This window comes from Cavia porcellus, unplaced genomic scaffold (assembly GCF_034190915.1).
Source record: "Cavia porcellus strain 051 isolate PalLab524CR breed Dunkin Hartley unplaced genomic scaffold, mCavPor4.1 scaffold_16, whole genome shotgun sequence".
NCBI lineage: Eukaryota > Metazoa > Chordata > Mammalia > Rodentia > Caviidae > Cavia > Cavia porcellus.
Genome location: NW_026947499.1, coordinates 55,639,977 through 55,666,461, shown reverse-complemented (window position 1 = coordinate 55,666,461; position 26,485 = coordinate 55,639,977). Strand labels below are relative to the sequence as shown.

Below are 26,485 nucleotides of genomic sequence, written 5' to 3'. Positions count from 1 at the left end.
AGCAAATTTTAACAAAAATGGCTCTTTAGTCCTCTAAAACAAAGTTGGCAAAATTACTGGCATGCAAGAGAACATCATGAAAAAAACCTCAGATTTGATATACTGCCGCTGTAACACCACATATTCTTAATATTTTTGGAGGGAATGAGTGTTTTTATTAAATAAACAAGCAAATGGCAACAGAAATCAGCAATAATTTTGGTAAGAAGTAGGGACAAGGTGTAGGTTAAATGGCAATTGTTCATTTCATGGTCTTAAAGTAACTGAAGAACTGGGTGGGTGGTTCAGGTCCACTGATTGGTATTATGTTCAAATGCAGCACGGCAAGACTAAAATACTAAGGACCAATCACTCTCCCCTTTAGAAAACTTAATCAAAACTTTGCAAATTATCCCAGCAGTCAGCAAGATTTATTAAGATTTGAAATTTGATTTTTCTCTGCAAGGTTTCAACCCAGTTAGGAGCAAAGCTGTAAAGTGAATAGGCTAAAGGTATACTTTTCTGACCAAGAAAAACCTTAGCTATTTCTGAAATGATTTCGTATTTTCCCCTATTTTCATTTTTCATGAGGTATTGTTTTCTCTTGCTTTATACCTTTAAGTACTCCAGTTTCCCTGGAGGGAAAATCATGTATTGCAAGAAGCAGGATTGAAAAAGCAAGAGCCTTACTGTCTTAGCCTTTTAGAAATCTTGTTTTGTAGCACGTCGTATCAAATTAAAACTTGCAAGGTTTTTGTTAACCCTTTAAAAATACTTATATTTACTAGAAAAATTTGGAAGGTTTGGGCAGTCTTTGAAGCCGATTAAAATGGAATAAAAAAAACCAGCCTTCCATTTTGCACTATTTACTACTCCTTAGTGCCCTCATAAGGACTACTTTCTTTCTTTCTTTTTTTCTTGTCTTTTTGAGACAGGGTCTCTTTATGTGTTCAGGCTGGCCTTGAGCTCACTTTGCAGCCCAGACTGGTCTCAGAACTCACAACAATCCTCCTGCCTCAGCCTCCCGAGTGCTGGGATTACAGGGGTGAGCCATCACGACTGGCTATGAGCACTACTTTCTGAAGTTGATAATCGCAGGGTGGGAGTGTGATGGAGCTCCCGTGATTCCTTTGCTTGAGCCCCTACTTAATGGTTTGAGGGCTTCTGAGAGGAATGGAGTCTATAAAGAGAATACATACACAAATAAATAAAACAGCGGGCAGACTCATCAGCACCACCACCACAACAGTGGGAAGATAATAAGATTAAAATGGTAAGGGACAGAAAGATAATGAGGGCAAAGTGGTGAGAAAGAGAAGTCTTGGCCTTAGAGTAAGTTCAGTTTAAATGAGTGGATGCCGGCAATGGAGTGCTCCAGAAGTTGAAGGTACTGTACTTAAGGATGTTACCTTCAGGGTTTTTCTCCTGCTCTGCTCTAGTTTCCTGACTCGTCTTTCTGCCAGTGCTACTGTCCTTGGTCCTGTAGGTGGGTGTACTAGACAGATCTAGGCCTTCCAGTTCAGGCAGATCCAGTTCCAGAATGGGCATTCTTCAGAAAAGGAAGGAGCTGACCTGGCTATTCACAGGGTCCTTCACAGTTTCTTGTTATCAATGAATTCCTAGCATATTCCAAAGATGAAGGGAACACTCCAGGGTCTTGGGGTCTGCTCTGGGCTGGAGAAAAAGGAAGATGTTGGGCCTCTGATGGCTTTGTCTTCTCATACTTTTGCTTCTTCAATGATTCCGTCTGCTGGATTGCTTTTCCCTGCACTGTATGTCCTCTTAAGAAACTTACTCAATATTTTTTTTATTTTTAAATTTTGTATTGGTACATGTTTGCAGTCAAAAATGATTACATGCATCATGGGGAGTTGGTTCATGTACCTAACACATCTTAATTCTTTACCTTCCTTTCTCCTCTTCCCTCAAACAGCCAGGCACAGTGGCACATGCCTATAATCCCATCACGTGAGAGGCTGAAGTAGGAGGATGGCTGGAAGTTCGAGGCCAGCCTGGGCTACATAGCCAGTCCAAGGCCAGCCTGAAATGCATAATGAAACTATGTCTCAGAACAACCCAAAACCAGCCCATGAGGTGGCACAAACCTATAATCCCAGCACTGGGAGGCAGGAGGATTGCTACAAGTTCAAGGCCAGCTGAACTACTTAGTGAGACCCTGTCTCAAAACAAAAACATCTCCCCAAAAGACAAAAACCAAAAGAAAAAAAGGAGGAGGAGGAGGTCAGTTTATGATATAGGGCAAGTCCCTGCGTAAAACAGTAACAAAATAAAAACTAAGACATGATAGGTCAAAATAACAATATTCAGAAAACGCAAATAGTCTGGCACTATTTCTTAAAATCAACACTTCCATAATAAAACAGATGGAGAACCTGAACAGTCTACTATGTTCTTTATCCTCTTTGAGCCTTTGTGGTTGCTGTTCCTTTCTTTGGCTTTGTCCTCTGGTAACATGTCCATCTCTCTTCTCCATTGTCTAAACCCCTGATTGTTCTGGCCATATCTTTTCTTTCTACAATTTATTCATTTGTTCGATGGCCATTTATCTGCTTCCCCAGGGTAAGGGGTACCTCTTGTTAAATTAAAAACACACGAGGCCACTGTTTTATACTAGGCTCCTGCACTAACAAATCCGGCTAAAAATAAAAATGGAGTCACTCATGGTAAAGTTCCACTCCATCAAGCTTGAACTGTTTATCTGACTTTATGAATCATCAGGATTAGAAAGGCAACAACCAAATTTCTCAAACAGGCCAGTTTCAATGGGCGCGATTAAAAAAAGTAACCTAATGTTTATCAGTTATTTTTTTCTATTGTCCTGTTTCTCCTTACAAGAAAAGTAACTTTGAAGGAATTTTTGCTTTCTTTAGCCCCCTTTTGATCTCTAAAAGTAATGGTTGCTATTTGGAGCACCTATTTTATGGCTCAAGTACCGCCCGACTCCGGAATTGAAATGAAGCCAATTAAAATCCGATCTCTAAATTGTTCACACTTTGTTCCTGGCATTTTCTAGTCCTAGAACCCACAGCAACTTCTGGCTAATGCAGAGCTAAAGTTTTTGTTGAATGGGATGAATATAAGCTCCTTGAGAGCATAATTTCTGAGCCATCAAACTCCCGTTCGATAGCGCGTCAATTCAAAGCCACACGATAAAGATTTGAGGAATGAATGAAGGAAGCGAAAGAAAAACCTTAACTTTACTAACATGGCAGCCCCCATTCCCTTTACCAACATGGCCGCGCGCTGACGCAAAGCCTCTTGGCCCGGGGGCGGGGCCTAGGGGGCCGCCCGGCCTGCGGGAGCCGTCAGCTGTGGCCCCGCCCCTTGCCCGGCTCCCGCCCCCCCCTCGATTCCGGATTGGTCCGGTTCCAGCGCCGGAGCCCGGCGGCCGCTCTGGGTGCTGCCCGGCACTCGCCACTTCCGGCGCGTTAGAACTGTTGGCTGGGGGCTTCCGCGCGTCTACAGCGGGCGGCTCCGGGGCGGTCTAGGGGCGCGCGCAGGGATGCTCTAGTTGGGGCGGTGGCAGGCGAGAGGGCTGAGGCGGTGAGGACAGCGCGAGTCCGCGGGCCTCTGAGCTGAGCCAGTCACCCGGGCCGTGCCGCGCCTCCGAGGCCCCTCCAGCCTCCACCCGCTGAGCCTCGGGCCGGCTCGCCGCCGCAGGGCGGCTCGCAGAGGCCGGGGAGCCCCTGCCTGGGCCCGTCGCCTCCCTTTCGGGGGTCGGGCCTGGGCGGGGGTCCCGAGCAGCTGCCTCGCCGGCCTTCGAGCCCCATTTCCTGCTTTTTCAGTTTCCTTGGGCAGGGGAAGGGGGTTGTGGATGTGTTGTCCCTGGGGACCCTGATGAGGCGGACCGGGAGGCCGTTCCCTTTTTAGGGGTCCCCGTGGGTCCAGAGTGTGGAAGGAGTCGTCTTTGCATGGGCGGGGAACTTCCCGAGCCTGTTGGGACCATGACCTGAACTGTTCGAGCCCGCCGTGTCCGAAGCCCAAGATCCTGCTCACCTGAGCCGCCCCTCCCCGGCCAGCATGGTAAGTGGGGTCGTAGCCCTTTCCTTCACCCTGGGCCTTGCTGGGCGGCCGCGAGTGGGCCGCGGGGCTGCTGAGCCATCGCTTCTCCCCAGGGCTGGGGGAGGCGCGTGCCAAGCCTGGCCAGTGGCACATGCGTGCAGGGTGTGCGCCCGCTGTATGCTCCCCTCCCCCAGGGATGTCTCGGGCCTGGAAACCAGCAGGCACAACCCTTGCATCTGGTGCTAGCTTCCCTGGTCTTGTCTTGAGAATAACTCACATTTATTTACTGAGGGCTTACTATGTGGCAGGCTGTGTGCTAAGTGATGAACGTGTGTTAATCCTCTGAAAGGAAGTGGGAGACTGAGGTACAGAGCACTGTGACACGAGAGGGCCTAGTGACCAGATTCTTGGAAGGCATCTCGCCCAAACTTGTAGATTTTATGTCTGGAGAAATTGAGAGTGGGCGGTGTAGATGTTGCTTGGCAGTTGTCGATGGCAGTTGAGTCTGCATGGGATCCCTTGGGTGCTCAGGCTGTTATTTTTTCTGTTATATGCTGGTCTTTTCCGTGGCAGTGCCAGAAAAACTATTCATCCTTTCAGCTTAGAAGCCTTTTCTAAAGATACCTCCTTCATTTTCCGGGCGCATAGGTACTCCGGACTCCCTTAGTTTTTTTATGTACTCACATCTGTTGGTAGAACCTTTGTCTTTGCTTTGGTAGTTGTTCCCGTGCTGAATCTGGCTATTGCAGTGGACTGAGGTGAAAGTGCATCTGTGTCTGCCCCGGCTCTTGGCACATAAGGAGAATCCTACAGTGAGTCCTCGGTGGCCCGGCCTGTGTTTGAACACCCCCAGGACTGCATTGTTTTCCTCAAGGCACCCACTTTTATGTCTGCCAGCTTACTGATAGAGAAAGAGTTGCTGTCACAGCCTCTGTGACACATTTAGTCCAGTGGAATTTTCAAAACTTTTTGAGTGTTGTGACTGTGTTAAGTCTGGTATAGAAAGAGGATGTAAGACATTGACCTTGTTCTGCCAGCTGGATAACATACACCACTAATACTGAATAGCGTGGCATAATCTGTACTCTGTATGTTGTATGTAGTGTGCAGATTTACTGTATATATTCCTAGACTGTAGGGTGGCAGAGCAGTTAAGCTCTTTGAGTTTCCCATTTCTCATCAGCCTGGAGATGGAAATTCTGTGAAGAAGCCAAAGGTATGAGCTACATGTAATGTTTACTGACTGATGGAAGTACTCTATTTTTTTTAAAAAATTCATTTTATTTCAAGGATAAAAAGAAAAAGACAAAACTGCAACAAAATTTCAAAACACTGGGGCTGGGGATTTAGCTCAGCGGCATAAGCGCCTGCACTGTAAGCAGGCAGTCGAAAGTTTGATCCCCGGTACCGATAAAAAGGAAAAAGACAAAAAAAAGAAAAAAGAAAAAAAAATTTCAAAACACTTCTATCAGGGCTTTGTTCTTTAAATATGGTTTAAAATTCTTTTTGGTTTTTAAATTGTAAAATATACAGAGTCTAACATTTTAATCGTTTTTAACTGTGCAGTTCGTTGTCATTATGCGCCTTCGTGTTTTTGTGTGATTCTCATGGCCATCCCATCTCCTGAAGATGTTTATCTTCGCAAACTGAAACTCTGCCCTTCAGCATTAGCTCCTTTCCCCCTCTTTCAGTAGTACCTCCACTCTGGTGATCACTGTTTTATGATTCATGTCAATGAATCTGACTACTTAAGGTATCTCATGTGGCATCAGTGTTTGATTTTTTGTGACTGGCTTTATTTCACTTTTAGGGTTCCTCCATGTTGTAAGGTGTGCCAGAATTCCTTTTTTAAGCCTGAATTTCACTGTATGTATATGCCATGTTTTGTTTTGTCCATTCACCCATCAGTGGATATATGAGTTGTTTCCACCTTTTGGCTGTTCTGAATATTGCTACTATGAGTGTAAAAATCTTTGAATGAAGTTTGAATAGCCACTGTACACTGTGTTGCCTTGGACGATGTGCAGATGAAGAAGTCAGACACAGTTGTCCCCTCATTGTACTTAGAACAGGATCTTTGTTATCCACTGAGCTGCGAAGCACCCTTGTATTTAGGTTTCATTTAAGTTGCGGTCAGCATTAGAGTAATTGTTAACCAGGTGTGACATACACCTGTACTAGCAGCTAGTTAGGAAACTGGTGCAGGAGGATGTAAGTTTAAGGCAACCCATTGCGATTTAGTGACACTGTGTCAAAACCAAAAAACCAAACAAACCCACGAGTGAGGTCTTGAGTTCAAATCTTCAGTACCAAAAAATTACTGGAGTTGTTGACTTCCTGACTTCCAGGTAAACTTTTTCTTGAAGTTTTAGGTCAAGGTTTTTGAACCTTTTAATTAGTAGGTTCACGGCAGGTGGCTACAGCGGGTATACAGTCAGTAGGATTGCCTAATCACGTTTATTTGGTGTCACTGACAGTGGTGGTTTGTAGGTAGTTGTTCTGGGGTCAAAAGTTTGTTTTTTGACATAATAGCCAGGAAGCCATTGCCTGGTTTGTGTCTTAGAGGAGGAGAATAATTTTCATGGGACCAGGACTCTGTTTTTAATCTAAAAATTCTTTCTCATTTTTTACTGGCTTACTTTTTTTGTTTTGTTTTTTGAGACAAAATCTCACCATTTATGTCAGGCTGGCCTCGAACTCACTATGTAGCCCAGGCTGCCCTCAGATTCACAGTAGTCCTGGCACAACTTCCTGAGGGTTTAGGATTTACGTGGCAACAGGCCCAGCCTGACTTACATTTTAACTGTTTTTGTTGGTTTTTGTGATACCGGAGATTGAATCCTGTGCCACACATGTGCTAGGCAAATGTTCTACCATTGTGCTACATCTTCAGCCCTTATTATTTTTATTTTGAGATAGGTTGTTATTTAGTTGCCCAGACTGGCTTCAAACTTGCAATCATGTGCCTCAGCCTCCTGAGTAGCCTCTTGTGTACTGTCTCTGTCAGTCATTTTGCTCAAAGTTGAGCCTTTTAAAATATGTTCTTAAAATGTCAGTAGTATTAAGATTTGAAAATGACCTAACATGATAAAAACTTACCATTTCTTAAACATTTCTTTTTTTCTTTTTTTATCGGTACTGGGGATCGAACTCACAACCACACACTTGCAAGGCAAGTGCTTATGCCGCTGCGCTAAATCCCCAGCCCCCATTTCTTAAATATTTCTGATCTTCTTTTTATTTGTTGCTTTTTCTTAGCCTTTCAGCATTAGTTAACCACATCAGATTGTACTAGTTTACATTATTGCAATTATTACCAGAGGGAAGATTGACAGACTTGCCATAGCATACTTGTTTAACAAGTGGTGGAGCTTGCCTTGGAGCCAGGGTCGTTCTCCTTCAAAGCTCTTTGCTGTAGATTGTGCTACCTCTTGGGAAGGATGATCAGTGTCATCCAACTGCTTTGTTTGGTTCTAAGATAAGTAGTTGTGGAGCATAGGAAGTACAGGAGTTTTCTTTAAATTACCTGCCTAGCAGGAAGGATTCTGCATTTAAAACCAGTTGAAAAAGATAAATGGTTACAGTAGCTAGCTGTACTCTAATAACTCCATTTTTAAAATTTATTTTTTATTTTTTTTATCGTACTGGGGTTCAAACTCATGACCATACACTTGCACACTTGCTTATACCGCTGAGCTAAATCCCCAGCCCCTCTAACTCCATTTGATTAAGTCATCATTTTGGGTTGCACACCCATGGTAGCATAGTATGTTAAAGGTTCCCATGACTGTAAGCCAGGAGTGATGGCACACACCTGTAATCCTAGCACTCGTGAGGGTGAGGCAGAAGGATCATTGCAAGTTTGAGACTAGCCTGGGCTACGAAGTGAGCACATGACCAGCCTGAACTGCATAGCGAGACCCTATCTCAAAAATACCAAAAAAAAAAAAAAGGTTCCCATGACTGAAAATTGTGCTTAGTTTGAATAAGTTGCCATGCGTGGTGACACATGCCTGTAATTGCAGCACTTGGGAGGCAGAGGCAGGAGGATCATTACAAGTTCAAGACCAACCTGGACTACAAAGTGAGCTCAAGTCCAATTTGAACTGCATAGTGAGACGCTGTCTCAAAACAAAAAACAACAACAAAAAATCAAACCAAAACACAAAATAGCTACAAAAAAAATCGAATGAATGGGTGCTTAATATGGAAATTTTGTGCAAAATCGAATCCTTGTTTAAACTAGCATTTCTTTGTTGGTTGCTTAGAAATTTCATTGATTCACAAGAGCTTCTTATTTTTTTAATGTCACCTACAGTGAGTGATCCTTGTAATTGAGACAGAATCAGACCTTCAATTATATCATTCACACAGTGGGCTCTCAACTTGTGCATGCACAGCATTGTATTGTACGTTGTCATGTGGAGGTATGAAGAAGTACGTTGTCATGTGGAGGTATGAAGAAGCCATAGTGGTGCAAGGAAGTTGCAAGGGAAAGTCCATCAGTACCTAGAGGTTCAGTGTTTCAGTCATTGTTAAAGATAATCTGGGGAGACGGTTAAATACCAAGAAATGACTTTAACAGCTTTTGAAAAAATTAGTATAGTATGTGACATGGTTCAAGTGATGAAATTACCCACTAAACAAGAAAACCTATTAATGTGATATAATAAATCTCTACCATAAGTCAGAGCCTTTTGGTATCTCATTTATTCATTTATGAAATAATTATTGATGTCTTGCTTTCAAGTCATCAATCTTAGGTGCTGTGGCTATTATATATAATCATGAATATATAAAGAACTTAGGGCATGCCAGGCATTTTATGAATATTAATTCATTTATTCTTCCAAACAGTGCCTAAGGATAGAAGCTCTTTTAATTTCCCATCTTACAGATGATGACATTCAAGGCACTGAGAAGTTAGGCAACTTCCCAAGTTCACACCAAGTGGCAGAACTGGGATTCAAACCCAGGCACTCTGGCTCAAGAATCAGGGCTTGTAGGGATGTAACTCACCGGCAGAATTTGTGCTTAGAATGCTTGAACTTCTAAATTTAATCCCCAGAGAAGTCAGTTTTGTGGGCAAAATAATACATAAATTCTGATAAATATAAGAGATTGTGATAAGAGCGACTGTAGAATGCATAGATGCACAGGAACATTGTGTGTCGTGTGTCCCCCCCCACATTGTTATAAGGTACATTGATAACAAGAATGTATTGATAGAAATCTAAGGGGAGCTGGGCTGAGGAGAAGGGCTAGGGCAGGCTCTCCAGAAGGCATATTGGAGTCAGGAAGGCGAGGAAAAAGAATTGTTGGCACATAGTTAAAGATCAGATACATACATACATTCATATATATATATATATATATATATATCTCAGTAAAGATAAGAGAAGATAATAGGTGTCAACTGAGTGAAGGAACAAATATTGTGTAGTGTTTACAATTTACTAGGATACAAACATTCGGTGTGCAAACATGCTATTTTTTCCTCTTCTTAAAAACCTTTACTCCTGCTTTCCTTGGCAGGTACTGCTTCATTCTTTGTCTCCTTTGGAATAGAACTCTAGGATAGATAGATCTATACCAGAGCTCGAGTTCTTTATTTCTTTTTCTTTCTTTCTTTTTTTTTTTTGTCTTTTTCCTTTTTATCGGTACTGGGGATCGAACTCACGACTGCCTGCTTGCAAGGCAGGCGCTTATGCTGTTGAGCTAAATCCCAGGCCTTTAGATCCCTAGTTCTTTATTTCATTCTCTGTTAAGTTCATTTGTCAGTTTCTCCTTCCACTGTTGGTAAATCCAGTGGTTAGCTTAGTCCTCATTTTTTATTTGCCCAATAGCATCGTATAAATTGAGCAGTCCCTCCTGTAAGTGTTTCACTGGTCTTGGCACTGAGACATACCCTTGGGCTTTATCTCCCCCCCCCCCCCCCCATCTCACTGTTCTTTAAAAATCTCAGGCCTCAGACTTGGGAACTGTTCCAGGCCAGCTAGCAGCAAAGAACTTAGTGTCCAGGTCTTTCCTCAGCTTCAGTTCTCATTTGTGCAGTTGCCCTCTCAATATGCAAGCTTGTTTGTCAGAGTTGTCAAACCGTTACTCTCCCAGCTCACATGTTAACATTCATCCTGACCTCCTGCTCTTCCCCCTTTGTAGACTCATCCCTGCCCCCGGGCTTTGGCCTTGCTGTTGCCTCTCTTAGGAATGTGCTTTCCTCTAGATGTCATTGTGACCCTTGGAACCTTCTCAAGTGTTATCTTCCAGTGAGGTTTACCCTGATCACCTTATTTATGCCCTGGCTGGGTATGTAGTTCATTGGCAGATTGCTTACCTAGCATGTATTAAGCCATGGTTTGATTCTCCAGTATCAAACAGAACCTACAAAACCCCAAAAAACTGATAACCGCACTTTAAAATGCTCAGTCCCTCTCACATCCTGCCTTATTTCTTGTTGTAGGATTTGTAATTAAAAAAATTTCTTTTCTATGCTTACTGTTAGTTATGAGGTCAAGTTTTTGTTGTCTACTCCTGAAACAGTAGCTTTGTAAAGCCAGAGATGTTGGTTTTATTCCCTGATGTATCCAGGAGCCTAGAGCTTAGTAGACTTGGAGCGAAGCAGGAAGGCAGTAAAGTCTGCAGTGCTTGAAGCCGGGTTAGGTAGGGAAGAAGCTGCTAGAATGAACAAGTGTTGCAGAGAGTACATTTCAGAGGAGAAGAAGGTCAGAAAACGTGTAGAGTTAAGAAAACATTGCATAGAATGGATTGGGCATGGTACTAGTTTTTGTGCAGCATTAGAGTATTTGAACTTTTTAGAAAAGTAATCTCTGTAGTTATCTGAGAGATTATTTCTGATTTCATTTTTTCCAGCGCCTCATTCAATTGCTTTATTGTTTCCACTTCAGAGAGCTGGTGAGGAGCTTTCAGACTGTACCCCCTCATTGCTTCCTGGATTTGCCTTTAATGAACTAGATGTCTGAAGTTGCGTTTTGCTTAAGTGTCTTCTCATTTTCTTTTCTCTCTTTTTTTAGTTTAATTCCTGGAGTGATTGTTATAAGTTGCCTATGATGGGTTGCTTGATTGCTAATATTTGGGGCCCTTAGGTGGTGATTATTTCTCTGAGGTATATTCCAGGAATAGCGGGGTTTTGGGTTTTGAGTCTGTCGGAAGAGCTTATCTCTTCAGTTTGTTAGAGATGAGAAGTTGTTGCTTGTTTGGCCTAGCCCCTGGTACTTTGGCACTGTGCCACCATATTTGCTGTGACCCTTAGGTAATCTCAGTCATGGATTATCAGGACCAACAGCTGTTTAGAACAATTATGTCAGTTTTGGCTGTAGTGGTACCAGTAGTGTCAAACAGTCTAGAAAACAACGAAAAAGACAAAACAAAACAAAACAAAACAAAAACAACAAACTGAGCTAACCCTTAATTTGCAACTTTTAACTGTATGGACTAGATTTGTGATTATGTAATAAAATATAAAACAAACCAGTTAATTATATGCAATATATAAGTTCATAATGTGCCAGTTTTTCCCTCGGGGTTAAAATTTAAAATGGATTAAGGAGAAAATAGAGAAATGGAAGAAGAGAAAGAGATTTACAAGTAAGGTTGGAGAACAAAGGAGGATCACACCAATTTGTGGGAACTAGTGCAGAAGACCGAAGGAAAAGAGAGATTCATATAAGATATAAGGAAGAACAGAACAGAACCACATCCACAAAGAGATTAGGAACTACTGTTATATATAAAGAATGAAGGAGAAAGAGGAAAGAAAAACTAAACAACAACAAACAAACACAAAAATGAAAAACAAATAGTTACTTTTCGGATTTTCTCTGGTTTTGCTAGTAGACACCCTGTGGAGACAGAGTCCGTATTACAAATTGAATTGAGCCACTCTAACCCAGCAAGCCAGCAGTTGCTTTATGGTGGAGTAGTAGATAAGCTCAGCAGGCCTGCCCTGAGACCAGACTCACTGGGCTCACCACCGTCCAAGCAGTTTCCATGGGTCTGTGCCCAGCTAGAAGCTACTGAAGGAAGCCAGCAGCAGTTCTGGGTCTGGGTTCTGGGCTTATCTGGCCAACTCCAAAATAGCTCCCAGCTAATCACTCTCTCCTGGGGGAGGATGGAGTCCTTTGCACTTACTGCCAACCAGTTCAGTCCTCCATGTCTACTGCCGCCTCTCTGCAGAGGCCTCCAGGGTCGAACAGCTTGTCTGTCTCGGGGTGAAGGCGCTGCCAGCTACCACTCTCTTCATTGAAGTTTTTCTTTTCACTCTCTCTGTGAGCTTCAGATTTTTCCTGGGACTTTTGGGGACTCACTTCTTCTTGTCTTCCTCATGATGCTACATTCCAGCATCTGAACAGTGACTCAGAGAGGCAGTTTTCTCTGCTGCTTACAGCTCTGCCATCTTTTCTTTTTTTGTTTTTTTATATAGCCAGGCTGCACTTGAGCTTGCAGTGGTCCTCCTGCCCGGGATTATAGGCGTGAGCCACCATGCTCAGCTAAACTGATTTTTTAAAAAAAACCTTAGTATTTTTATTTTATCTTAAGATTTTTTTTAGAAGTCTTATAATAATTATATACCAGCACACAGGAGGCTGAGGCAGGAGGATTATTGCAAGATCAAGACCAACCTGGGCTACAAAGTGAGCTCAAGGCCAGCCTGAACTGCATAGCAAGACCCTGTCTCAAAAAGATAGCCCTCTAAAAAGTTTTACATATTTATGGAGTACAGTGTGATATTTTGATACATGTGTATGATGATATATGTTACCTAAATTATCTTTTCTCTGGGGAGAACATTAAAAATTCTTTTAACTATTTTCAAATATACAGTGAGTTAACTGGCAGTCTGACTTGCCTTGAGTTTTCAGCGTCATCTGGAAGCTTAGTGTGCTGAAATCAATATAAATAGTCTGTTTTTTGTTCTTATGCCATCTACTTCGGGGGCCTTTGGGAGCCACCACTTCTTTTCTTGAAGTATTTTTTTTCTTGGCTCTCTTGACTTCCGTAAGATAGTATTCCATTCCTGGTGTAGTCTCTCTTGGTCTTTTTTTGCTTTGCTTTAGCTATAATATGTGAACCAGAAATTAACCTTACTCTGAGGGTTGGGATATCCACTTAAATATGCTGTAGACATCAAATTAATCAGGTCTGAACCAAATCCATCATCTTCCCTTTAGGGTAGTGCTCCTCCCCCATGCCCTAGTTCTGTTAATGACCTTATCCATCAGATATGCTAACCATAAGCCTGAGTCATCTTTAGCTTCCTCTTCTCCTTCAGCCTCTCTCTGCCAGCCTCCTTGATGCTCTTGCTGACATTTGTATCCCGACCCTGGCATACTCCTCATTCCTACTACACAGGTTAAGCTCTCATTGTTTTTTGGTTTTGCTGGATCACAATGAGTTCAAGGCCAGCTTGGGCTGGATAGTGATTTCTTCCTTTCTTTTTTTTTATTACCTTATTTATTAATATTAAGAAGAAAAGGTAAAACAAATTTTCACAACAAAATAATGAAAAAGTAACAATTGTTAATAAATTACACAACATTATCTTTAGTCACTCAAGTATAAAATATGGGCATAAAAATTACTTTAACCAATATTAGCACAACCTTTCCTATTCAGTGAACTAAGTGACACTAATGGTATAACTAACTTGCACTTTTTTCTTTTCCCTTCTTTCCTTTCTCTTTTCTCCTATCTTAGTTTCTTTTTATTAAACAGTTTCCTTCCATTTCACAGTGACTATTGTATATTTTGAACCTTATGGTTTTACATATGTCACTGTGGTGTGATGTTTTTCAATCATTCTGGGAAGATACACAGAAGGGGAATACCTGGGTTGAATGGGACCTCTAATCCTAATTTTTTGAGGAATCTCCACACTGATTTCCACAGTGTTTATACTAATCTACTCTTTACCCAACAGTTGTAAAGGGTTTCTTTTTCCCTACAGAACCAGGAGCATTTTTTATTGGTTGATACTTTTTTTTTTAAAAATTAAATGATTTTTTAATGAATAAGGGAGAGGATGAGATAAAAGGGGGCATAACAACATAACCATACAGGTTAAAGCATAACACTTTCAGCAATCTAGTGCTTCACCACCAAATAACCCGACTTAATAGTAGTTACCATAGAGTCTTTTTCTTTGAAATATTTGAATATAACTTCATATGCTATAGCATCAAATATATCAAGACTGTGTAATACCATTCAAGTGGATGAAAGCATTGTAGAGTATTTAGAACCAGCTAACAGAAAAAAAATGATCAATGGTTTCAATATTATCTCTTTGCCTATAGCAATTTTGTTTGTACTACCACATATGATAAAGTCCAGCAAGTTATAACATAATAAAATCAATGGAGACAGAAGAACCATAGTTTGGTACGGCTTTAAGACAAGATGTTATTAAATCAGCACTAGCTGTTATTATGTCTTATTTTCTTCAAAGTGGCTGTTCATTGCATCACCGGCCATGATATCAAACAGCCCAGAATAAAGCCATTCCAAGTAATGAGTGAGAATTTTATAAGGCTTCAAGGCCATATAATGGGGAATCATGGTTATCGTGTACTTTTATATATTCGATTCATTTCCTACACTAGGGAAACTATTCAGAGTTCACAGATGCGAGTTTGATTTAGTTCACTTATGAGTATGATTTCAAGCTGTGCCCATTTATTGATAAATACCTCAATGTGATCCTTCTTTATAGCTGAGTAGTATTCCATTATATAGAAGTACCACAGCTTTTTTATCCATTCCTCGGTTGATGGACACTTGGATTGTTTCCATGATCTAGCAATTACAAATTGCGCTGCTATAAACATAGGTGCGCATATATCACTGGTATGATGTTTTCAGTTCTTCTGGGAAGATGCCTAGCAGTGGAATAGCAGGAACAAATGGGACTTCCAATCCCAGCTTTTTTGAGAAATTGCTGGATAGTGATTTCAAGGCCAGTCTTAAGTTCATAGTGAGACCCTGTCTCAATTCCACCTCCAAAAACAAACAAAAAACCCCCAAACCACAAATGAAAAAACAAAATGAAGTTGCAAAACAATTGGGAGTTCATCTAGTTTACAGCTATGCACGTAAGGGATAGAAAGGGATAGATAGAAGTTCTGAAAGCTTATAATTCTGGAAGAGTACAACCCGGATGAGATGTGAAGATTAGCATATGGCTACAGTGTTGATGATAAATGCAGAAATAGAATTTCTTAAGTACAGTTTCATTTAAATACAGAGTCTGCTGTATCAGGGAAGACTTCCTACAGGGCGTGGTAATACATAAATTGGTTTCAAAGCCCCAGGCAGAGAGTTTGGTCTGATAAAGCTCCAGGCATAGGAGGACTGGCGAAATAGTTGATATGTTTGGGTCCTTTTATGACCAGGATGAAAGCTTTTAAATGTTGAAAAAGACCACTAATCAGTTGACACAGGTGATGTCTGTGAAGGCAACTACTCCAGGAAAAGGCTTTTGTTCAATTTAAGAGAAAAGAGAACTTTGGGCTTTGGCTTTGCCCAGGAAATTGGTAATGAACATTCTACATTCTAGTTTTTGATAGAGACAAATTATCTATCAAAATTTGTTTATTCAGTTTAATTTATTTTTAAGGAAAGGTCTCTCTGTAATCCAGGCTTGTCTCAAACTCACTGTGTATCCTGGGTTGGCCTTGCACTCGTGGAGATCCTATTGCCTCAGCCTCCTGAGTGCTGGAATTTTAGATGTGGGCCACTATGCTTGCTTGATGTAATTTTAAACTTACATGAAAGTTGTTAAAAATGATTCAAGGATTTTTTGGTATTCCTATATGGATTTATTTTAAAAAAACAGGTAATAGTAATTTTAATAACCATGCCTTGTAACACTTGTGATCAATTCAGCAGCCTTTGTACCTTTTTCATTTTAGTACTGTTGGACAATAAGAGCCTGATTTATTTACAGAATTACAAAATCTTCTCTGTCACCTCTTGATTTTGCTTGGTTATTATCTTGATTGTATTTGAGCTCTTGATTGTATTTTTAGCTCTGTAAAATATTTGATAATTCTTTTAAAAAGATAAAAATTACTACTGTTAGTTTTCTGGCACGATAGAGAAGCAAAAATTACAAAACAAAAAGAACATGTTTATTGAGGACATGGAAAGGAGCACACAACCCATGGCAGCTGGGCTGTTTCCTTCGACCAGGTACGGAGAGGCAGAGGGTTATATGACCTCTAATTGGAAGTGGGGCATGGAGCTGATATTGATGACGTGTGAGGAACTGATTGGAATTCTCTGTGTGTGCAAACAGGAAGGGGAGTTGCAGTTAGGGCTGAAGAAGGAGGAAGTGGTAAGCAATCCTGCTTTGGCCTTCTGCCATGTTAGACCACCGCAATAATTGTACAGTAATTTATATTAGGGCAAGAACCTTTCATTCCCCTCTTTGTATTGTTAGAAAAAGGGTGAAGACTGTCTCTTACTACGTCCTGCTGGGCAGGGGCATTGTTTTGGGGTCTAGGGATTGATGGGATGACGGTTGATGCCCATGTAGAAGCTGATACCAGGTGTTTTAGCCAGGACAAGGAGTTTCTTGTTAGTAAAAGCTCACATCCTAGATTGGAGAAATGAAAAGATAAAGTGCCATGAGGAGGCAGGTCACTATCATAATTAAAGAACCCAGGAGAGGTAGAAGGAAAGGTGCCCTTGATCTGAATGTGTTGTTCCATTAGGGCCATGGTGAGGAAGAATCTGAAAAATAAATGTGGAATTGGGAGGGATCGAGTTATGAAGGGTAATTATTCTCCCATCTGAAAGTGTAAAAGTGTAAGTAGGACTTGTTCTTGGCCACGGGGTTTGAGCTGGAGAGAATAGAAAGCAGAGAAACGTAAGGCCTGACAGTTCAATCATGTTTGGGAAATTATAAACGAAGGGTAGGGAGGGCTGTGGCAGCATCGCTATAAAGTGATAGGACAGCCTCGATCCAGAGGGGTCTCATGTATAGAATATAAGGGATTAGGAACCAAATAGGACAACAAAACATGACGTGGTCTGAAAGTTATGGCTGTAGGGCCTTGGTGAGATGGAGATGGGAGATAGGCGATGAGAGATGACTACTTAGGATGTTTAGAGTCAGGGGAGTTAGAGTTTGGAGGACACCACTTAACTTGAGTGACATGGAACCAGGATGACGGTCCAGCAACCTTGACCACCGTTGAAGTTTCAAGGAAGACCAGGTAGGGACCATTCCACTTTGATCGTAGTACTGTTGAGGGATCTGAGAAGTAAAGGCTGGACCATTATCTGACTGGATACTAGACCAAACCTTGGAATGGTTTCTTGTAGAGACTTTAGTAACTATATCAGCAGTCTCCCTGGTTGTGGGAAAGGCTTTTGTCCATCCTGAAAAAGTACAGACAAAGATAAGATATTTAAGAGTTTTGTGGCAGGGCATGTATGTAAAATCTACCTGCCAGTCCTACCTGCCAGGGGTGTGTCTGCCAAGTGATGAAAGGAGGGGGGTGTGTGTCCCAGAGGAGAGGTTCTAAGTTGACAGTTGTGAGTCAGTTGTTGAGACCTGAGAGTGTCTGGGTCAGTTTACATAAACACAAAGGAATCCTGACAATCAGGGTGTAGGGGGATGGTAAAAAAGGCATCTTTAAGGTCTAGGATTATGAAGTGAGTGGTGGAGGGAGGGATATGAAAAAACATAGTACAAGAGTTTGGCACCACTGAGTGAATTGGGGTAACAGCATCATTGATTACCCTAAGGTCTTGTACCACATGATAGGACCCCAGGAGAATGGGAGAAATATTGTAGGGTAAGTGGGTGGTTTAAGAAAACCATTGTCTAAAAGTCACTTGATTATAGGTTTAAGCCCCTGTAAATGTGTGGGAGCTGTAGGATATTGGAGAATGCAAGGAAAAACTGAAGGATCCCTGAGATGAATTAAAACAGGCGTAGCATGGGTAGTGTGGGTGGGGTTGGAGGTATCTCAAATTACTAGATCAACAAGGGGAGAAGGAGGGGAGGGGATGGTTTTGCAGTGTACTGTGAGGGTGTTTGGAGTAGAGAGCTGTGGAGAGGGAGAAGGTAAAGGAGAAGTTAAGCTTTTGGAGAAGATCCCTACCGAGAAGGGATGTGAGACATGTTGGAATTACCAGAAAGCTATGGATGAAGACGAGTTTGGAACCTGCATGGAATGGGCCCTGTTTGAAGAGGCTGTGTAGATTGGCTGTCAACACTCACTACAGAGACTATACAGAGTATAACATCCTGAAAACTCAGGAAGAACACTATACGTGGCCTCCATATCTACAAGTACAGAGTGTTTTACCTGAGACCTCTAGTGAGACTCTGGGCTTTGAAAATGATACCTTAATGGGGCTGTGGGCCCCGAGCCCTATCAATCTTTAGCGGCAAGTCCTTGAAGTTGATCAGCCATTGATGAATCCTGAGCTGTTGAGATCTCCTATGAGGGCAAGGAGTTAGAGGACGGCTTACCCACTCCCTAGTGGCTAGGACAGTTGCTCTTCTGATGGCCCTTGAAATTGCAGAGGTGGCATTCTCTTTCCCATTGTTTTTTTTTGCCATACTGGAAGCATCATCTAGAAGGGGCTCTGGCTGCTCTGCCTTGCTTTGGTTTACCAGTTTGAGAGCCCCAAGTGGCACTGCTAAAAGATCAAATTGTTATTTTTCCTCCTTTTGAGTTTTACCTCTGTTGTGAAAAAAACATGAAAAACTATATTAAGAAGGTGTCCCTGTGGGGCTTGAGGGCCAAGTTTAGCCTTTTGTCTTGGGATCTGGCCCACAGTAGGAGGTATCTGTCTCCTCCAATGTCACAAGACAACGGGGTCCTTTGAGACCCTAGCCTTGTCTGATTCCCTATAATATTTTTTAATTGATTTGATTTTGTTTTTAATTAAGTATTATGGTCACACACAAATTTGTCCTCACGTTGTACTTTCCCCAGTAATACTAATGAGCTGACAGGAAGCACCACTACCAATCACACATACAACAATAGTTTCAGTCTTGTGTTTTTAAATAGCTGTTTAAATACCATCCTGAATAATAACTCAGTCTGACCTAAAGAATTCAAAAGTCAAGTCTAACTTGCTATTATATCATTCTAACTTTTATTTTATTTTATTTTTGTCTTTTTCCTTTTTATCGGTACCAGGGATCGAACTCATGCCTGCCTGCTTGCAAGGCAGGCGCTTATGCCGCTGAGCTAAATCCCCAGCCCCCTCATTCTAACTTTTAAAAGGACCTCAACTTATAGATCAACTATAAAATGTGAGAAATGTTAAAAATTCTTTATTTGGTATTATACATACACCATACTAAGATGCCTTTTAGTAAGTAAAAGCCAGCACTTTTTAGATACAGGGAATTCTAATTAAATTGGTATAGTCAAGACCAAAAATACAGACACCGCTCCTTGTCTTCAACCACTCCCTTTAACAGGCTAATAAACACAAATTGAAACAGGGGAGTCTTGCTTGGTTTTGAGAATAAAGGATTTCCCCAGTGTTTAACCAGTTAAATAAATCTAAATATAAAACCAACTTTGAATAGATTTTGAGATGACACTCTCAATCTTTGTGAAAAGTCAAAGGTTACTAATCAAGTCCAACCGTGTATTTAGAAAGGAAAAACAGTGATAGTATTTACAGAACTGGAATTACTGTCAAAACTTGAAAAAAATATTGATTTAATTACAAGCCAATTTTACTTAAATCAGGACTGTCCAACAAAAATATTCTGCCAGCCACTCATGATCCGAATTCTGGTGTATGAGATGTATTTAATTATGTTACACATAAAAAAGCTATGAGACATTTCTGTTCTGTAATAAGTAAGGCAGTGACTATTACTCATTAGTATCCTTTCTGAGGTAAGCTATTAAGTCTGCCTTTTCTCCCTTCTTCTTGATGCCAGCAAAGATCACTTTTGTTCCCGGGATGTATTTCTTGGGATTCTCCAAATATTCCATCAGTGTATCCTCTCCCCAGTTGATGCCTTTGTTCTTGTTGGCATGTGTGTAAGAGAATCCAGGAGACTGACCTGCCTTCCTCCCAGACAGACTATGGAGATTCGGTTCAGTCTTGTGCTTGCCTCCCTTCTCAACAGTGTGGCACTGAGCACCTTTCTGTACAGAAACCTTCTTGCCTTTCTCAACATCACCCATTTTTAAACCTGCTGCGGTTTCTGCGCCAAGTGGTCACCGCTCTTTCCTAGATACCATGAGGAAGGTACCAGTTTAGAAGCCAGACGTTCTGCTCTCTCCCCTATAATATTTTTAAATGACTCAGCTGTATGTACCATTTTTTTTCTCTGAAGAAGTAACCCAAACTGCCAAAGGGGTAATGAGTGATGACCGATCTGGCTTCGTTTAGGCTGAAAGGGGTTGAAGTTCTCGAATGGCAGTCAGAGATGCTCTGCAGAGCTTTCAACTAGTGGCCCTCAATAGAAAGCAGGCATTTTCGTCTTGGGTAGGTGCACAGCTTTAAGTCTAGAGAAGAAAAAGGCAAAGAAACAATTAAGTATGCGGGAGCCAAATGATAGAATCAACAGGATATTTATGAGTATAGTTTTAGTAATGGCTTCCCATAAGGAAGATAAGAATAAGGTCCAGGGAATTTTAGAAACTGACGTGTCATTGATTTGTCGTACACACATTTAGTTTTTACAATTGTGTAAGAATCTCCTGTGCTGTTAGAATGTCTAATGCCTTCTGAATTTGGAAGATGGCCTGTTTTATTAATTTTACCTTTTTACTGAGGAGAGAGATCAGCTGTGGTGTCAGGTGAGACCTGTTGAGTATAGTTAATTATGGCCTCAATATGCATCCTATAACTTTTTTTTAAAGATCTGGTGGATCTCAGTAAAAGGAGATAAAAAATTATCTCTTAAATTTTAGTTGTTGAACATCCAGAAGATTGATAACAGTATAGTGTAGTAGAGACAGTAAGCTTAATGTAGAACATTAAATGAAACTGCAATTTTCTGTTAGCCATGGGGGTTTTAATTTTTGAGATTACATTTTTTTTTAATCGGTAATGGGTATCGAACTCACAACCACCTGCTTGCAAGGCAGGTGCTTGTGCCGCAGAGCTAAATCCCTAACCCCTTGAGATTACATTTTGAAACACATGTCCTTTAATAGGATGTCATTGAAGAAATTTGTGACATTGTTTTGATGGTTCAATATTTAAGCATCTCTGAGTATAGTGGCACATATATCATGTGTATATTACATAAATTTTTATTTAAAAATTATCATTTGACTAGTAGCTTCATGTTGGTGACTTGAATCTCCTGGCATAAGAAAAAAGCAGATACATGGATCTGAAAGAAAATGTTTATCATTATAAAGAATCCTAATTTTACATTTGAAGACATGAATATTCCGTAAGATCAATATTCTGTAAGATCAGCAACAATGAATTGTCTTAGTCATAGTAACTTTAGTTAGTGTCTCTCCCATAAAGCTATGGAGATTATTGGGGCCTCTAATTAATGAATAAGAGCTGGTTAAAGTTACCAGGTGGCCACTTTCTTATTTATCAGTTGAAGTCTTGCCCAATGTCTTCTCACTCCAAGGGATTTTGTTTAACCAGTTTTAGCATCATTTTGACCAGCTGGCAACCTAGGTGGAAGCACACTTTTTAAATCTATAACCCAAGTAAACCTTGATCAAATGATTTGAAAATGCAAAAAAAAAAAAAAAAAAATTTAAAGAGAGAAGATTGTTGAGCGCAAATAAAGAGAAACAGCTGTTTACAGAGCAGACAAATGGACTAACATGGGCAGATGAACTGCAAAGTATAAACAGACTGGACAGAGAGACAACAGATACATAGACAAACATCTTACAAAATCAGAGTACATTCAATTATGTTTTGCCAATTGAACTATAATAAATAGATTAGTGTGAACCTTTTTGTACGTTAATTAATAGAGATCTCTTGAAATAAGAATAGTGGAAAAGGAATCTAATTTATGGTTACTCTGACATAGGTCAACAAGGGGAAAAACGAACATGAATATGTACTAGTCCCTGGGGACCAGCCTGTTGTCAAAGCAGGAAAATAGGGATTGAAACTGAGAAGGATGTGGAGTGGGAGGTGTAGATGGCCACTGAGCAGCCAGCAGGCATTTGTTCCTGGGTCCATGTCGCATGCTGATTATTGGTGGCAAATAAAAAGGTCCCAGAGGAAGGAGAGGTGGTTCAGAGACAGGGAGCTCAAACTGGGAGTGACTGCCAGGAATTAACACGCTCTGCCAACCTAGTCATGGCACCAAAAATGTTGAGTTTTCTGGCGCGATAGAGAAGCAAAAAATACAAAATGAAAAGAACAAGTTTACTGAGGACATTGGAAAGGAGCACACAACCCTTTGGTGGGCTTTGGTGGTTGGGCTGTCTCCTTTGACCAGATACAGAGCAGCAGAGGGTTATATGACCTCTGATTGGAAGTGGCGCATGGGCAGACATTGATGACTTGTAAGGAACTGATTGAAATTTTCTTTGTGCGGAAACAGGAAGGGAATTTGCAATTAGGGCTGAAGAAGAAGGAAGTGGTAAGTATTCCTGCTTTGGCCTTCTACCAGGTTAGACCACCACCCTAATTACACAGTAATTTACACTAGGGCAAGAACCTTTCAACTACCATCAGATTTAATGACTAATGATAGTTTTGATTTGTTTCCTTCTAGTCTTTTTTAAATTTACTATAAATTTTTTTTTTAACTTTTTAAATATGGTTGAAATCACGGTAAATATTTCTTTTTTCCTTTACGGTTATAGCAGTATTTTTCAAATCATTGTTTCATAAATACTTATGTCAGCCATGTAGTATGAGTTTTTAATATAGATTCTTACGCATTTAAATTGTTCTCTTTTTTGCCTTGGTAAATAACATGTAATTAATGTCTTTTGAAAATATTTTTCTGTATTTTAGAGAACTATTTTAAGATAAATTATAAGAAAGGCCCAAGGGTACCAGTTTTTTATTTTTTTTATTTTTTGAGACAGAGTCTCACTGTGCAGTTCAGGCTGGCCTTGAGCTCACTTTGCAGCCCAGGCTAGTCTCGAACTTGCAACGATCCTCCCACTTCAGCCTCCTGAGTGCTGGGATTACAGGCGTGAGCCATCGTGCCCGGCTTAAAAAGGCTTACTTTTATTCAAGTTTTTTTGTATGAGTATAGTAGAAGTTATTACAAGTTAGATTTTACTTTTGTGTGTTTATAGTAGACAGGTCCCTTATTATTATTATTATTATTATTATTAGGGTACTAGGGATTGAACTTGCAACCTAGTGCTTGCCAGACAGGAGCTTGTGTGGCTTAGCTAAACCTTTGGCCCCGTTATTATTTATTATTATTATTTTTGGTACCAGGGATTGGACTCATGACCTTGAGTATGCCAGGCAGGGGCTTACACTGTTGAGCTAAATCCCCAGCCCCCTTATTATTTATCTACTATACTGAGTTTCATGTCCCCTGTAGCATCATTATCTTCTATAGCATAAGAAAAGATGTATTTAAAAAAATGGACATGGTGGCACATACTTGTAGTCTCAGCACTTTGAAGGGTGACAGAGAAGGAACTTGGTGGGTTTTGAGGTCAGTGTAGGCTACATAATGAGTTCAAGGCTGGCTTGGACGTACAGTGAGACTGTGACTCAGAAAATAAATCCAACATGAAAACCAAACAACAGCAAAAAGGTGAATTACATTAAAGTTTGAATTGAATGTATTGTAATTTGTAAATTTGATTATCTATGGCAACAATATAATTAAGCATATTTAGTCCGAGTCCCCAGCCCTTAGTTAGAAATGGTTAATCATTTTGTCAATGAATAAAGGGCTGTAGAGCCTTGGAGTGAGATGAAACCTAAAATAGGGACAAAGATAAGCTTGACCTTAGTGATCGGCATCTGACATAAATTAGTGAGTAAAAAATGATGAAATGGCAGCATATTTTATGGCTGGGAGTATACAAGAAAAGTGTAGACATTATTCCTCATTTGGAATGTGCTTTGGAGATTTCGGTGAGATGTGTTTGTTTGTGTTATAAAAAATAGCCAGCTAAAAAACAGATAAGTAAGTTTGTTTGTGATAGCGTCTGATAAATAAGATCTTAGGAAATACAATGATTTTTTTCCATTACAAGAAGAGTGATATTGAAGCCAGGTGTGGTGCAACACTTGAGAGGCTGAGGCAGGATTGTTGGAAGTTTAAAACCAGCCTGGGCTACAAAATGAGCCTAAGGCCAGCCTGAACTGCATAGCAAGACCCTATCTCAAAAAGACAAACAGAACAGAATGATATTGAAGATGACATCTACAGCCAGAGAGGGTTCCAAAGTGTCGATGTCGCTCCTGGCCGGCAGGAAGGACACACGACAAAGTCTGGCAGTGGACAACCTTTTTTTTTATTTTCCTTCTCCGTACAGCCTGCCCTGGGATCGCTCCCAGCCGAAGCCTCCTCTGGTCCGCTCCCCGCGGCTCCTTTTGGGCTTCTACTTCCGGGCTTCTTCTTCCCCCCCAGGGGTGGCACCAGTATATATACACGGATACAGTGTCCAATCATGTTAAAGTAAGCAAGGCAAGCTGATTGGCTAACATCATCAGTTGCCAGGCAGACTATATTGTTGAGCGGGTTGCTTACGCGGTAAGCAGGAAACTAACGTGCTCGATGGGAGGGGTAATCTACCTCAGGCTTTACTCTTTACTACAGGCCTCACGTCCGCCAAGTGAGGCGACCGGGCTCGGGGCTGCGGCTCCCAACATCTCCCCCTTTTTTATTTTTTTTATAAATGTGCGCATCGTAGCCCTTTCTGGACTGGGTGCAGAGGCTTATGTCCTATGCGTAGGCCCACCGTAGGTCTTTGGCTTAGACCCTGGTCGGCCGTCCCATGGTCTGCCAAGGCCCTGAGGCCCTCGTCCTTTTTCTAGGGCCAGGCACAAACTGGACGGAACCTGGATGCACACAAGCTTGCACTCATTTCCTCTCTGTAAAGAAATCCCCTCGGAGAGAAATTTAGACCTGGGCAGCATCTAACAGTCCAGCGGCTTACGTGCAGGATGGGGTAGGGCCTGGCTTAGGTTGAGTCGCACCGGGGGAGTATGCTCTTACCCGTCATTGACTCTCCTACCTAGCTATGTCATAATTTTTTAGAGGAGGAGTGTGGGAAGCTCACCACCCCTAGACTCGGTCGTAGGCTAGGCGAGCGAGCCATGCATATGCCTGAGGATCTTCTTGTCCATTTTGGGCTACCGCTATTTCTATTTATCTTGTTGGTTGGTCTGTGATGGATCTCCGGTAGGGCAGGTCTGATCTTCAGTCGAGGGCTTTGTCGCCCGTGTCAGTCTCTCCGGTACCCACAGTGGTTCTCGTCCCGATTCCTGTGGGAAAACACAAACCGCGCCTCGGTTCCAGCTGACCACTGGATCCGGGCCCATCCATTGTCCTGTCAGGACATCTTTCCACTTTACCCACCCTTTATGGTTGGGGGAAGGGTTGCAGTGCTCCACGGCTGGGGAGCAATTATCATTATTTAAATTTAAAAAATTGTGTGTGAATAGTGCCATGGATAATCGTGCCTTTGGGGCCAGGCCTTGGCCTACTCCCCCTTTTTGTTTTTGTAAAATTTGTTTGAGGCTTTTATGAGCCCTCTCAATGATTCCTTGACCTTGGGGATTGTATGGGATACCATGTTTTAATTGAACCTCCATCATTTTGCAGAACTCATTGAAGGCTTTGCCTATATAGGCTGGTCCATTATCAGTTTTTAATATTTTTGGTTTGCCCCATGCGGCCCAAGCCGCCAGGCAATGATTGATCACATTAGACACTTTTTAACCTGTTTTTGTTGTTGCGAATATGACGTGAGAACAGGTGTCTGTGGAAACATGAACATATTTAAGAGTCCCAAACTCCTGTATATGTGTGATGTCCATCTGCCAAACATCACCAGGGATCAAACCTCGAGGGTTTACTCCCATCGGTATGGCAGGTTTGTATGTGGCACAGGAGTCACATAGTCGCACGATATCTCGTGTATCTGCTCTGGAAACATGGAAATGGTTTGCTAGTGTCCTGGCATTGACATGAAACTTATCATGGAAGGCACGGGCTCGCTCGATTGGTGTTAGTAAGGTAAAAATCCATAACGGGCGAGTGGCAGTATCAGCAGCCGCATTCCCCTGTGCCATGGGCCCCGGCAGGGATGTATGTGCTCTTATGTGGGTGGTGAAGACCTTATGGTGTCTGTTCTGAAGCAATGTCTGGATAGACAGGAACAGTCCAGCCACTGTGGAAGTGGATCTAATTAAACCGGCAGTCTCAAGCACTTGCATAGCATTGACCACATACCTAGAATCGGAGACAATATTAATGGCTTTTGAGAACCGTTTAAGAATCATTTTAACGATCTGCAGTTTTACCACCTGAGGCTGATCAGGTTTAAATTGT

General features: G+C 41.5%; 3 protein-coding genes across 5 annotated transcripts in view; 1 reads left to right on the top strand and 2 right to left on the bottom strand.

The window, feature by feature from the left end:
• Positions 1-752: 752 nt before the first annotated feature.
• On the bottom strand, positions 753-2,434 carry LOC111753914 (protein AF1q-like). The gene has a single exon (XM_063226715.1). It carries the CDS (start codon positions 1,525-1,527, stop codon positions 1,318-1,320), a length of 210 nt encoding a protein of 69 aa, XP_063082785.1. The 5' UTR covers positions 1,528-2,434; the 3' UTR covers positions 753-1,317.
• Positions 2,435-3,382: 948 nt separating this feature from the next.
• Xpo6 (exportin 6) overlaps positions 3,383-26,485 on the top strand; it is a 140,813-nt gene continuing 117,710 nt past the window's right edge. For 2 of the 3 annotated variants that reach the window (XR_010039888.1, XM_005007543.4), the window contains exon 1: positions 3,383-4,023. Coding sequence is in view for 2 of the 3 variants with exons in the window: in XM_005007543.4 (XP_005007600.1) it covers positions 4,021-4,023 (3 nt within the window). In the remaining variant the exon portion in view is untranslated. The remainder of the gene's footprint in view (positions 4,024-26,485) is intronic. The other variant, XM_003478218.5, reaches the window with a different exon arrangement.
• LOC100724240 (cytochrome c-like) lies at positions 19,878-20,195 on the bottom strand. Its single transcript, XM_003477827.3, has one exon. It carries the CDS (start codon positions 20,193-20,195, stop codon positions 19,878-19,880), a length of 318 nt encoding a protein of 105 aa, XP_003477875.1.

What these genes read in the sequence shown, in the direction of transcription:
- LOC100724240 (XM_003477827.3), bottom strand. Translation starts at nt 20,195, where the DNA reads ATGGGTGATGTTGAGAAAGGCAAGAAGGTTTCTGTACAGAAAGGTGCT.
- LOC111753914 (XM_063226715.1), bottom strand. Translation starts at nt 1,527, where the DNA reads ATGCCCATTCTGGAACTGGATCTGCCTGAACTGGAAGGCCTAGATCTG.